We start from the raw sequence: 13,009 nt of genomic DNA on the forward strand, positions 1-13,009 counted from the left end.
CATTCACTTGCTTTATGACTTTGGTTCCACTGTGATGTATGTGTGTTCTCAGAGTGTTATTATTTGTGGATGTTCTTTAAGCTTCAGTTGGGTTCTGCCTTTAAGGGTGGTGCCTGCTGTCGCTGTGAGCTTAGCTTAAATAAAAGAGTCTGAACTGTTTATGCTGCCCAGAGCTTTTACTTCACAGCATTCCAGGTACAGGTGCTGTCCATATGGTCTCCACAATTATACGATAGTTGATACTTTTTAGCCATGAAGAGAGCCTGTTGTTACTAATTCACGACTGTCCTGACTACCTAGAGCTAAGGGCTGTCTCCCTTAAAAGGAAAGTATCACTTGCTTCCAAATGAGTCCTTAGAGTCTTTGAGGAATGTTTCTTTGGGTTGCTGAAGGTACCTGGAAGGGGCATCTTGTATATAAGGTGTGGGTTTTACCATTGACACTCTCATAGGGAAAGGATGCGGAAACTGCAGGGAACTGTCCACTGCTTATTAACAGGGACTAAGTGGGGGTTACCTGGTGAACCTCACCATGTCACCCTGGGCCCAGTATTCACTATCTCTGTGAAGCTTCCAGCCCCTGTGGCCACCCACGTAATGTCCTAGGGTTAGGCATGGGACTTAGTTACATAGCACACAAAACACTTTCAAGCTAGCATCCACCCTTTCCTTTTGTACTATGACGTCCAGCATACTGGCCCTGCAAAGAGGAAAATCCAATTTGACCATTCTGGGGTAACTCTCCACCCGGCAGTCCTATTTTTTTATTTTTCTATTAATCAAATGTATTTTGTTAATAGAACCTTTACAAAAGTAGGATTTTGCATTTAAAAGAATTCATTATACTTTAACCTAGTTTCATACAATCTAAGACAGATTACAGTTTCATAGTTATTAGTTTTAAAATAGAAAGTAAAAAACAATCTGGACAATGGGAACAGTCTCAAATGGTTAACAAAATACAGTGTGGATACAAGATCAATACCCAAAAAAAATACAGTATGCATACAAGATCAGAGCAGGACCAAACCACCCATTGTAAACTTCAGTACAAATAAGACTTATATGATTTACATAATTCATTCCAACTTGCACACCTTCTTTAAAAATGACAGCACTCTTAACTTTAGGGGCATTGAGTCCCCATGAAGCATAGATAACCAAAACAAATACCTCAAGACTCATTCCCGATTTCTAAGAAAAGACCTACAATACTGTAAACTTGTGTTCTGGAGGACTGGGCACATAAGCAGTAAATGAAATAGGGATTCCACCTCGGAGTTAATCTGACAATGCCTACAGAAACCCTTGATTTCCCCCTATTTGTTACACATTGCTACTATTTCATTAGTCTTCATCACATTGAAGCGAAAATGCATGATGTTATTTCTAACTCCCTTACTTGAGTATCGGTTCAGGTACTTTTCCATAGACACAAACAATTTCTGAGGCAACACAGCTTGGTTATACAGTTGAAAATCTGAGGCTTCCTGAGGATTCCTGTCGATTGACAGCCCAATCATTACATATGATCATATTGTTTACCTTCAGAGGGTTTTACATAAGAGTTTTCAAAGACGTCCCCATCTTATGAAGGACCAAGTAATCCGTTTGTGCGAAGATCTTTTATAAAGCCTTCAGTAGCATCACCCACTAACATACTATAAAAATTCCCCTTTGGGCTTATTTCATACTTCCTCTGTTAGGACAATCTTTTCCTTTGAATTATGCTGGAAATTGATTGAAGACCTATTTTGGATTTTATAATTTGTATTAGTACAGATTTGGGCAAATGGAATAGAACCAATCTCCAAATCAGGCTTTCTACTGTTTTCAACTCAAGAGAGACCCAATCTGGAAAAAACTGTAAGTCATAACATAGTCTAGGCAGCACCTTCATTCCATAACATTTCCAACAGTGTGTCATTGAGAACTAGCCATCATAACCGCTTTAGCTCTTAAATAGTTACGGTAAAATATCTTTTATGGTTCGCTAAAATAGGATAACCCAGGCACTGCATATTATTTTTGACAGAGTATCTTATGATCCTATTTCCAACAAAACTTTTTAGATCATGAGCTACCATATACTGCCCAAAGGCATTAATGATCCGCTGTAAAGCAATAGGAGTACAGTCAAACAAAACAAAATCAACTGCATATGCTGCCCAGGTAATTTTTAGTGTCCACATTTTGGGGGGAAATAAAAGAAGCTTTTTCAAGGGCCCTTCCAGCATCAGCCATGTACAGATTAAATAGATTAGGAGCCAATATGCAGCCTTGGGATAAGCTGTTATATGTTGGAAGGCTACTTGACATCAGACCTTTCGAGTTCAATCTGACTTGCATCTGTGAACCTTTACGTAAGTAGATTAAAATGCTCAGGAGACCCTTAGGGATTCCTTACTCCTCTAATTTCTTCCAGAAAGCATGTCTGTTAACAGCATCGAATGCCATGGACAAATCTATCAATGCCACATACACCGAGGTTGTATTGCATTGCCCGGAAAATCTCTGTAGGCAACTAAGCAACAGTCCCCCACAATCCATACCCATTTGTCTTGTGCATCCCATCTGACAATAATCAAGTATTTCCTTATTGGAGCACCAGACCTCTATGTGTTCGAGTAGGATGGCAGCAACGATTTTTGAGTCTACATCCATGATGGCACTAGTCCTATAGTTTAGAGTAGACAATCTAGAGCCTTTCTTAAAGATAGGTACAACGTGAGATATTTGCCATGAAACAGGAATGCTTTTACGGTTGATAATGTCAGAGAACTGTATATGGAGAATTTTGGCCCATAGATCTGCGTTTTGTTTTAGTAGTATGTTTGTTAGATTACTGGGGCCGCCTGCTTTTGATGACTTAGATTTCCCAATAATCCTAGCAATAGTGTTAATTGATATGTCAACATTCCAGTGGTACCCAGCAACATCAAGCTCTTCTCCGAACGACCCCAGATTCTTATAGAAGTTCTGAAAGTGAAGCGACCAGTCCTTCTCCGCAATGGGATTGGTTACCAAATGTTGTTGTTTCACCTCAGTCAGGTTTATTAATTCCCAAAAGCTTCTTGAGTTATCACCCTTTAATGATGCCATCATCCTTTCCCCATCTTTTTGATATAATACAGAATGATGAAATTTGAGCGAATTCTTATAAGATTGCTTTAACTTGCGCACCTGCTCCTTGCTTGACTCACAGATACCTAATTCTTTATATATATTTCTAATCACTTTGTGTAATTCCGCTTTATGTTCTTTCACATTAGGATCACAGACATGGCTACATTTGTCAGATATGCCCATGTTGCTCTTTTTAGGATACAGTAGCTTTGCCAAATATTTCTCTAAGTGTGACAGAAAATTAGCCAGCGAATAGTTAATCAGCTTCTCTTCCATTGATGTTGAAATAAAGTCTACCATCATAGTATTATTACATCTTTCGGTCTTATCTGCAGTCCACTTTAGTCTATTACCCCTCACATTCACAATTACATCATTCCAAACAGAAGCAGACCCTACCTCCTGTGCAACCCACTCCAGTTGCAGACATAGCTGTGCATGATCACTGTGCTGCGTGGCCCTTATCTCAAAATCTGTTATTCTGGAGAACAGTAGAAGGGACAGAAAGACATAACCTGTGCAGAGTTAACCTCCCTCGTGGACCACGTAGGGGTATCATCTTCGATTTAATACAGACCCCCAGCTTTCTGCAAAATTCAGCCATTCAGTGCCATAAACAGTTTTCCTTTTATTTTGTGTTACAGTATTCTGATTCATCATATGATATTCCTGGGCATTGCTATTCCTAACCTTACAGTCCACATTTAGGTGTCCTGCTAATAATATCTCACCCCCAGGCAAATAACTAACCAATAATCAATCAGGTTACTTCAAAGCAGTATCCACATTTTCCCCTGGATTCCAATAGACATTGACTAAGAGCAGGTCAATTATACCTGGTACATTCAGTATTTTTAAGGCAGTTAGCAGAATTACCTCCTGTAGCCTCCATTCACTTACGTTTGTAAAATGTCTTCCTTTTCTAATGGCAATGGCCAAGCCTCCCATGGGATTACCCCCCTAGACCTTTGGTGTACAGGGAGGCTAGTTATCTCATAGCAATCAAATATTAGACAATTTTTTACCCATGCCTCTTGTAAAAAAGATTAGATCAAATGCTTTTAAGTCATTACATAAGGCATCATTGGACCTCTCACATTCCAGGATACAGAAGTGAGGCACAAGATCTCCCTAAAGTGGCTGATTCATGGACTTTAGCTGGGCAATAGCAGTGAAAGCGCTAGCCAACGCCAATTCGGACCCTCTTGGATGACCTCCTAGTTCTACACTCTCCCTATTGAAACTATTACCCGCAGCCTGAAACAAACTACTCTCTTCCCTATAGTTAGTTACATCATAACCATATTTCTGTAAATTACTCGACTTCTTAAGAAGTATAGATCGCACCAATGGTGAAGGAGTTACCAGTCTCACATAGTCAGACCTAAAGGGTGAATAAAATCTACAAGTTTGATGTCTGTGGACGTGATCAAGAGGAAGGCTGGAATCTCCCCAAAAAGGGCAAAAATGCATGATCTGTATAGAGAGTCGGACCCTCTTTCATCAAACAGATAGTTTAGGATCACACTTGGCTCTTGCGGAAAAATTGGTTCTCTTAACATGGGTGGATAGGCCCTTCAATCTTTCAGTTCCTTCGATCCCTGCCATGTTTTGCCCTCAACACTCCTACTCATGGTACTCTGTAAGTGAGTTGGCTCCATGACTTGCTTATTTACTAGCAAGTTAATCTGTTGTTCTATGCGTGGGAGTATCAGAGTTCTGTAAGCCAGATGATCCAGTGATTCCTCCCTCACTGTTTTTTCGGGCTCAACTGTCTTACACCCTTTTGCCAGAATATCATTCACCATATTTCTCAGCTCCAATTCTAGCAACGCGTGGGCCTTTGCCCTTACATCTAGTTCAGTTCCTACAACAGGCTGTAGCGGGGGCTCATGCATTGCACACTGTATCCCACAACGGCGGTTGGACCGTTTCCCGTCCCTTCTTTCTCCCCCCCTGTTGGGGAGGCAGGTCCCCAGAATTGTCCCAGCTGTGTAATGATACCAATGTCTTTTTGTCCCGCCGCCTCCTCATCACACACATTTCTCCCCTTTCTTAGCTGCCTCTCACAACTCCCCTCCTTAGAACTGTCAAGGTCCACAGCTCTGAGGCGCAGGAGCGGTCCAAACCAACCACCCCTACTGTGGTTTTGGGACCTGCAAGTCAAGGCTTACACATGGCTCCACGACCACCGCAGGGAAGGAGGGTTATGGTAACGTAACGTAACGTAACGTTGATTGGATGGGTTGGGGGATTGCAGGAAAACCAGAAAAAGGGTTAGGGAATAGTTATGGATAGGAAAGGGGAATTGTAGGGAAAACAGATCTCTGCGCATGCTTCAGCATACCCTTAGTTCTCACTCTCATTCACAAACATTCACTGCTCCCTCAACCCCTAGCAATACATTGCTAACATGAGTAACATAAAACAATACCACTACTGTGGTTTCATAAGGAAAGCGTGAAGCACTTAGCTTAGGTATGTAGTTGCTGTGGAGTGTCTCCCTGTTATCTCCGGTGGGCAGGCAAAAGGTCCTGCAGTACTGGGTAGCACAGGAGCAGCTCAAATGCTGTAAACAAGTAATTGCATTAGTGTGTTGCTAGGCACTTCGCTGCACATGGCAATGCTCACACATGTGTTTACTTATTCAATCCCTATGACAGTTTAAAACATGTGTTGCCGCACATGGCGTTCTTAAGTGTGGGGGGAAAGGGTTGGGTTCTAACACATCCGTTGGGGAAGCCGCAGGTGGCTTTAAACGTGCACTAAATCGGCTGCATGTGGCTCACAAAAGCATCCAAAAACATGCAGGTATTCGCCTTGGACTGTAGTCCGTAGCGATCTGTCTCTGGTGCTACGCGGGTAAGAAGCATCTGTACTGCGCAGACAAGTTAAGGTAGGTAATCAGACTGCAGCGTTCATGAGGGACAACTTAGCTTGATCGGGTGCAGGGGCTGATAAATTGAGTCTGGGCACCTACGTGTCCCCCCTCTCCTGGAAGACTCCCGCGCTTGTTCTTTTTCTTGCTGATAGATTTTTATCCATCAGCAGTGATTTTTTGGATACCGAGGCTTGAGCCTCATTGCTCCATCTTCTTGGGTTGAGTATGTAGTCGTGGGTTTGTATTCTTCTTGGTCTGTGTGGTCTGGTCATAGTAGGGCTGGTTTCACAGGGTCTTCGCAGTGATGGGAAGACTCCCAGAGCGTGCTGCAGTACTTATCTGTTCAGGGCAAGGGGCCGGGTAATGTTCCGGTGGGGCGTGGCCCCTCGCATTAACTTACTGGGCTGGACCTGCTCGAGACGCGTCCTTCTTGCGTGAAGACTCAAGCACAAGCCCTGTGCCTTGGGTCTTGCGCATGCACATTGGTGTGCCCCACCAGCGCTGCCTCGTTTTGGTGCTAGGCGTCCCAGAGCTTGTTGGGAAATGTAGTTTTTTTGCACCTCCCTCCTACAGAAGGGGCACAGGAGTCTCCTGTAAGGCAGAATGCCCATTAGTGTGCCTTTAGGGGCCAACTCAGTATTTTGTCCATGTTTTGCCCCAGATACTGCTGCCACAGCTCTATTCCTCACTATCTGTGTCCCCTGCCTCTGACAAGAACGCTGCCTCTGTGGCAGCAATGGGTGATTAAAGATGCTGTAGGTTTGCTTGACTACCTCATGTTCGTACCGTTGCCTCTTCTGCCCCTTTGATTTTGTTTGAAGGCATCTGTCAATCTCTTATTGCCCTCTTCATAATCGGGGCATACTAGTGTTAAATCAGTGGGGTCTGAGGCTTCTATTCGAGGACCACCAGTCACTCCCCATTACATATGTCCTTACTATCAACGTCCTCTCCTTCATTCCCCACCCCTGTCCTCGTCCCCCTCCTCACCCATTCCCCCAAAGACTTCCCTACAGAATAATGGACCTGTAGGTCCTTTAAAGCCACCTCGCACAGGTATTTCTGGGATATGGTCTTCGAGGCCCTTAACTCCGAGGCCATTCTACACTTCATTTCTTTCTCCTTTTTCTTTGTGTTTTTTTAAGGTCACAATCTAAAAAAAAAAAAAGCCCTTGACCTTCTTCATCTCGGGCATCCACTTGAATCCCACTTACAGGAGAAGCAAACACTTCTTCCATACCAGAAGTCAAATCATTCCCCATCACATATCCTTTCCAGGGAACGTCTGTCAGCCCTACACACAAGTGAATTGCTTTAACAACATTGTTTAGGCCCTCCTTGATATGCATTGGGATGTTCATATAGTATTCAAGGAGACCGCCAGATCTTTCAAATAGCCTATATGCAGGTGTAATTCCCGCAAAACAGGTAGTCTTTCACACTCAGAATTGCCTCCAGTATTGAGTTTGGGTCATTAATCGATGTAGCGGGGATACCGTAGGTGCGGTAGTATCCCTAATTCCCTCTTCCACTGCCCCCTCCTCGCTCAAGTGTTGGGTCAATGCCACCATAGTAATTTCACCACTTAGAAAGATTGGAGGAGTATCAGGGAAGGAATGATCGAGCTGCCTCCCCTTAGTTGTAACAGTTGCTGCTGACATCTCTGAACCAACAGCTATGTCCCCCAACACATTTGACTCTCTATCTTCAGCATAAAGTGATTGTGAGTGGTCCTGCGCCTTCTGGGTCTGAAATGGCATATCTACCTCATTGGGGCTAATGGTCATTTTGCAACCCCTCTCCTCACGCTCTTTTTGAGGAGAGGGTGGTAGCGACGTGGCCATAGCCCTAGATAGTCTATTCCTTCTGTGACTAAAGACCAAAGGGGCAGCTATTATATCCTTTCGACTTGCCGTGTTTTTTTCTTCATTTTCAAGCAGGCTTGACGGCACAACCTCTCCCGTACCACCAAACCCCTAAATGTTTTGAAGAGTAGACCTTACCGCACTCTTAATGGGCATGCACTAATCGGCATACAACAAAACCTCTGTTCCCACAATACTGGCAGTGACCGGGGTATGCCTGCTGCCATTAGCCGCTGTTACGGCACAAACAGAGTACCGGATCACAATACCAGCAGTCGACGGGATGAAAAAAATTGAAATCTTCACACTCAGTAAATCGCCCATATTATTTGTAAGAAACTCACATCAAAATGAATTTGCTCAGAAGGGCTAAACTAGGGTGTTTTGCATGGCAGATTCCAATAATAATCCCCGTGGAGTTAGCTGTCCATTAAGGGAGCCAATCTTAATGGCTGTTTAAACGCTAGTAAATAGAAAACCCCTCTCTATCAGCTAACAGCCAACAGCACTCTCCCAGCACTACCGCTAATGCGCGTGCGCCAAAATGCGTACTGCCGCCACCTTTTATAGGAGGTGCCGCAATCAGCAAAAACAGCAAAATCTGAAAGTACAATTTAGTTGTTTAACCTAGAAGATTCAGTGGGAACATATAAAGTCCTTTCAGAGTATATCTTGTTCATTAACGTCATTAAAGTCCAACAGAGTCTATCAGGTCTTTCGTGCTCCTTGTGGTGCTTTACCTCCAGCAGCAACAATGCTTCCTCCATCTAACCCAACAGCCCTCTCCCAGCACTCCCGCCAATGCGCGCCCACCAACATGCGCGCAGTCTCCACATTTATAGGAGGTGCTTCACTTGGGGCGGGGACAATCAGCAAAAACCGTGAAATCTCCAGCAGCAACAGTGCTTCCTCCAACTAAGCCAACAGCACTCTCCCAGCACTCCCTCCAATGCACACATTGGCAGCCCTATATCTTTTACTGGCAATTAATATCTTTGTTTTTGCTAGTTATGTGGGCTATGGTTTAAACATATTCTAGATGTGTTCCTGGTTTCCTGTCAATTCTGTAGTATGTTGCCTTACGAAATTAAACACCCGGAAATATTTTAAAGGCGGCATTTTACTCCGATTTACTCACATTTACTAAAGCTAACTAGTCTGGAACAAAATGAAAGTGCTCACAACTTGCATTTTTTGCAAAGGTGACCCCATGTCTATTATTTTGTTGAAAGATATAGAATCCATTGAGTCAACAAAATATGATTCTCAACATGTATAGTTTCATATGGGCCTGATTTGAAATTTAAAAATAAAATAAGCAATTTGTAGAATGTTAACAAGACATCATTCTTTTCACATATTTCCTTCCTGATTGTTAATATGTTGTGTTTTTTTTCTCCACAGAACAATCAAAATAGATGTATATGACTGGGACAGAGATGGCGGGTATGTTTACTTTGATATCATTTGCATGCTCCCATTAATCAAATAAGAATTCTGTACTCAAGATTTTTTCATCTGTTGCATGTGTGGCCTAATTAGAGGGGAAAATGAGAAACCATAACTCAAGAAGTGTCTCAATTGGATGCTCTAATTAGAAAGAAAAGCAGTCAATTAGAAGCTAATCCCAATCTCCTGGGTCTCTCTGTACTCCCTGGGCCTGATTCACAAAGCGTAGTCAATGAGAAAATCCCATTGAAAAACACTTTCCAGCAGCCTCCATGCTTCTCCTTGAGGTTCTAACCCCTCAGGCCTATTGTTTTCTTGGTTTGTCAGCTGATAACCACTCTCTGGCTTTTTGCTCTCTTACATTTCTTAGTCCTCTCAGGCACCTCATGTCCTTAAACTTTCCTGGGCCTTTTCCATATTTTGGGCCACAAAGCTCTCTTGTTCACTTAACTTTTTTGGCTATTCACCACTTTCAGGCCACATAGCTCTGTCAGGCTTCCCATTTCTCCCAGTACTCTGTAGCCTCTCAGCTCTCTTGCACTACTCAGTTCTGTTGGCCATGTAGCGATCCTAGGCCACTCAGCTATATTGTACTACTTGGTTCTCTTGGGCCACTTAGCTCTTTTGAGCAACTGATCACTTTTGTGCCATTCAGCTTTCTCGGCTCTCTGCTTTCTCAACTTTGTCAGCTCTCCAGGGCCTCTCCCGGTTCCAGCACCCTTCATGCTCTTATTTTCTGCTGGCTCCTTTTAACTTCGGTTTCTTTCAACCCTTTTCTATACATTCACGTGGCCTTGTTTCCCTAACAAGACTTTCTATTGGTTTTTCCCTCCTATTTTAGTCCCTCTAACTAGATTATGCACTTCATTCGGTCATATTTATCACATGTGCAGCCAGCATGCACCTCTGACAATTGAAATGACCCAGTGGCCGTTTTGGAATCAGATGGAAGTACAGGGCTCAAGTTTCTTTGTGGTCGGGTCATGGCCCCTTCACTGTGATTCTGCACTGTCACTTATGCCCAGGGCAGTGAATAAATGTGGCACCTTTGTAGTACATTTTCTCCTGTGGCTGATTGAATTGCAGAGCAACTTGTAATCTGCTCATGGAGCATAAACTTGTATGTGGAACGATCCACTAGCTTATCAGCGATGCATCCCACATTTGAATAAACATTTTATAATAACTAACCAGTCTTACAAAAAAATCATAGTCCTTTCTTGGTGGTCGGCTGGGGAAATATTTCCATGGCCTCCATATTTCCACATACTTATGTGCCGGGTGAGACTATGCGCAGTGGGCGCGCTTTCAGAGTGCCAAAGGCGTGCTTTAGGCATGCTCGTCTGTGCTCGTCCGTGGCGAGGGGGTGCGCCAGGGCTCTGATCCTTGTACCCACATGAGTGTATTCCTTAATCCAGGGCTCAACCGGGAGGCAATATTGCAGCTCGCTCCTCCTTCCACAGTTTTTCCCATTGGCATGACGTTAAGTGAACTGTTTTTGCCCCATGCCCCGGCCCTGATCCATCCCCACCTTAAGTGCAGGCTTATCAATGCCCGCTCTCTGGCAGCTCATTTCTTTAAGTGTCATGAGCTTTTCAGTGAGCATGCCCCAGATATTCTGCGTGTAATGGAAACATGATTCAGTGTGTCCTCTGATCCTGTGGTGGTTCGGCTCCTTCCCCCACAGTTCAAGATTCTTCGTTTGCATCCTGGAGGAGGAGTTGCGATTATATTTGGATCTAAGCTGATAGGTACTCTTCTGGTATGGAGCATAGCATTAAAATGGAAGTCATTTTGGCTTGGCTTGTTATCTCCTATTCTGTCTCTGCTCATATTCTGCTTGTCGACTGGCCACCTGGCTATAATTCTAAGATCTCTGAACTATTTGTTGAACTGGTTTCACACCTGCAGCTCTGTTTCTCCACTTCTGGGTACTGGGCGATTTTAATCTTAAACTCACTGACTCATCTGATGCCTTGGGTAATGGTCTTATCTCTGCCATGCTTGATTTGGCCCTTCCTCAATTGGTTACCAGTCCAACTCATAAACTGGGTGACATCCTGAATCTCATCTTTGCATCAGAACTTTGCACTACCATTTTTGCCCCCTATACTGTGATTTGGTCTGACTATTTTTGGATTCCTTTTGTATAGAACTGCTCGTCGCCTGCTATCAGATCCAACACTCTTTCTGTAGCCCGACGTAGGTGGCATACTGTTCCCCCTGCCCAAATTGCTATTTCTTTGATTACTACTTGTGATGCTTGCTCCTCATTAGATCTGGACTGTATCTCTAAGGCCTGTCTGGCCTCGGATGAGTCTTTGGCCCCTCTTAAATGCTCTAGATCGAGAGCTTGCCATTCCGACTCTGGTTCAATGACACTCTTCGAGCATTTTGCCTTAAAAGGAGGCAAGCGGAGCATATGTGGCGTTCCACCTTTTAACGGATTTAAAGACACAGCACACTCCAGCCCAGTACTCTTTTCACTGTTAAGGGATGTGGGCATAATAAGAACGCTTTTACATTTATTAATTTCGGATTCTGCTTTGAGAAGGCAGCCAACCCGTCTCACACCCCCCTTGACAAACACCCCGTGTTGCAATGGACCATGAACCAGGCCGGTGTATAATAATGAAATATTTATTTATTTTTAAAATTGAAATGCAAAATCAAACAAATCAATTTAGGGCAGCAATCACCAGCGTGGTGATAATACACAGCAAAATTTAGCACTTTCTAACATCAGTTACAGAAGTGGAGGTAGAAGCAAGATCACTCTTTTCGATTGCACTGAGGTTATGCACCCCCCTTGCAATACCCCCCCAAACACCTGCTGACCAAGATTTGAAGTCCGACCTACCACCCCATAATGGGAGGCCAAAACGAAATGAAAAACCCTTGAAAAATTTGCAAAATGGCACTGGGAATTCACTGGATAGTTAGAGATCAGTTTACATGTGCGGTAGAATGAATAAGACGGGAATTCTTGTGGCTGGGCTAAAGAGGCAAGAAAGCTTAGGAGCAACAAGGCAAGGTACTAAACAACATGAATACAGATGACAAAATCGACTTTGGGAAGGAAAGCAGTGCCGCAAAAATCACACGTGGCAGAATTGCAATTTCTTATTTTTCACGGGTTTAAACAAGCACACAGCTAAGGAAATGGACTAAACAGTCAAAATCGGAAATCTGTTTTTTTGATGGGGTATAAATGCACATAACAGATAGGATACTGAAGTGTGCGGGTTACTCTTATGGGGTGACAGTAGGAGTTTCTTTATAGGAAAGGAAAATCAAATTTTAGAATGGAAACAATTTCACGGGCAAACTCGGTTTTGTTAGCAAAATAATTTGTTTTACTGAGACTATATTTTAGTTGCTAGATTATTAAAGAAAGACACTGAACGCAAGGAGGTTAATTTGCAATGTTAACCTATTCGCGCCGCGTTCACCTTTATGGAAATTAATTAATTTATTTAAAAATGGTACTATGGACTTACACAAAGAACTGAAATTATCTGAAAAAAATTACACTAACACATGGAGACTAACACTGATTCTTCTAAGAACAGGATACCCAAAGGATGCTAACAATTTGGGAAGTTAGTAGGGTACTTATAGGATTTCTATAGGGTTTTAACAGAATGGAAGGCAACAGAGTGGGGTATGCGTTTTTGGTACTGGGGAAG

The 13,009-nt window shown here is 43.2% G+C and overlaps 1 protein-coding gene across 3 annotated transcripts in view; it reads left to right on the forward strand.

Annotated features, from left to right (window-relative positions):
* CPNE8 (copine 8) overlaps positions 1-13,009 on the forward strand; it is a 2,424,038-nt gene that overhangs the window by 1,647,423 nt on the left and 763,606 nt on the right. For all 3 annotated transcript variants that reach the window (XM_069629223.1, XM_069629224.1, XM_069629225.1), the window contains one exon: positions 9,276-9,317. In XM_069629223.1, coding sequence (XP_069485324.1) covers positions 9,276-9,317 — 42 coding nt within the window. The remainder of the gene's footprint in view (positions 1-9,275; positions 9,318-13,009) is intronic.

Source organism: Ambystoma mexicanum, chromosome 12 (assembly GCF_040938575.1).
Source record: "Ambystoma mexicanum isolate Mex_15411 chromosome 12, UKY_AmexF1_1, whole genome shotgun sequence".
Classification (NCBI taxonomy): domain Eukaryota; kingdom Metazoa; phylum Chordata; class Amphibia; order Caudata; family Ambystomatidae; genus Ambystoma; species Ambystoma mexicanum.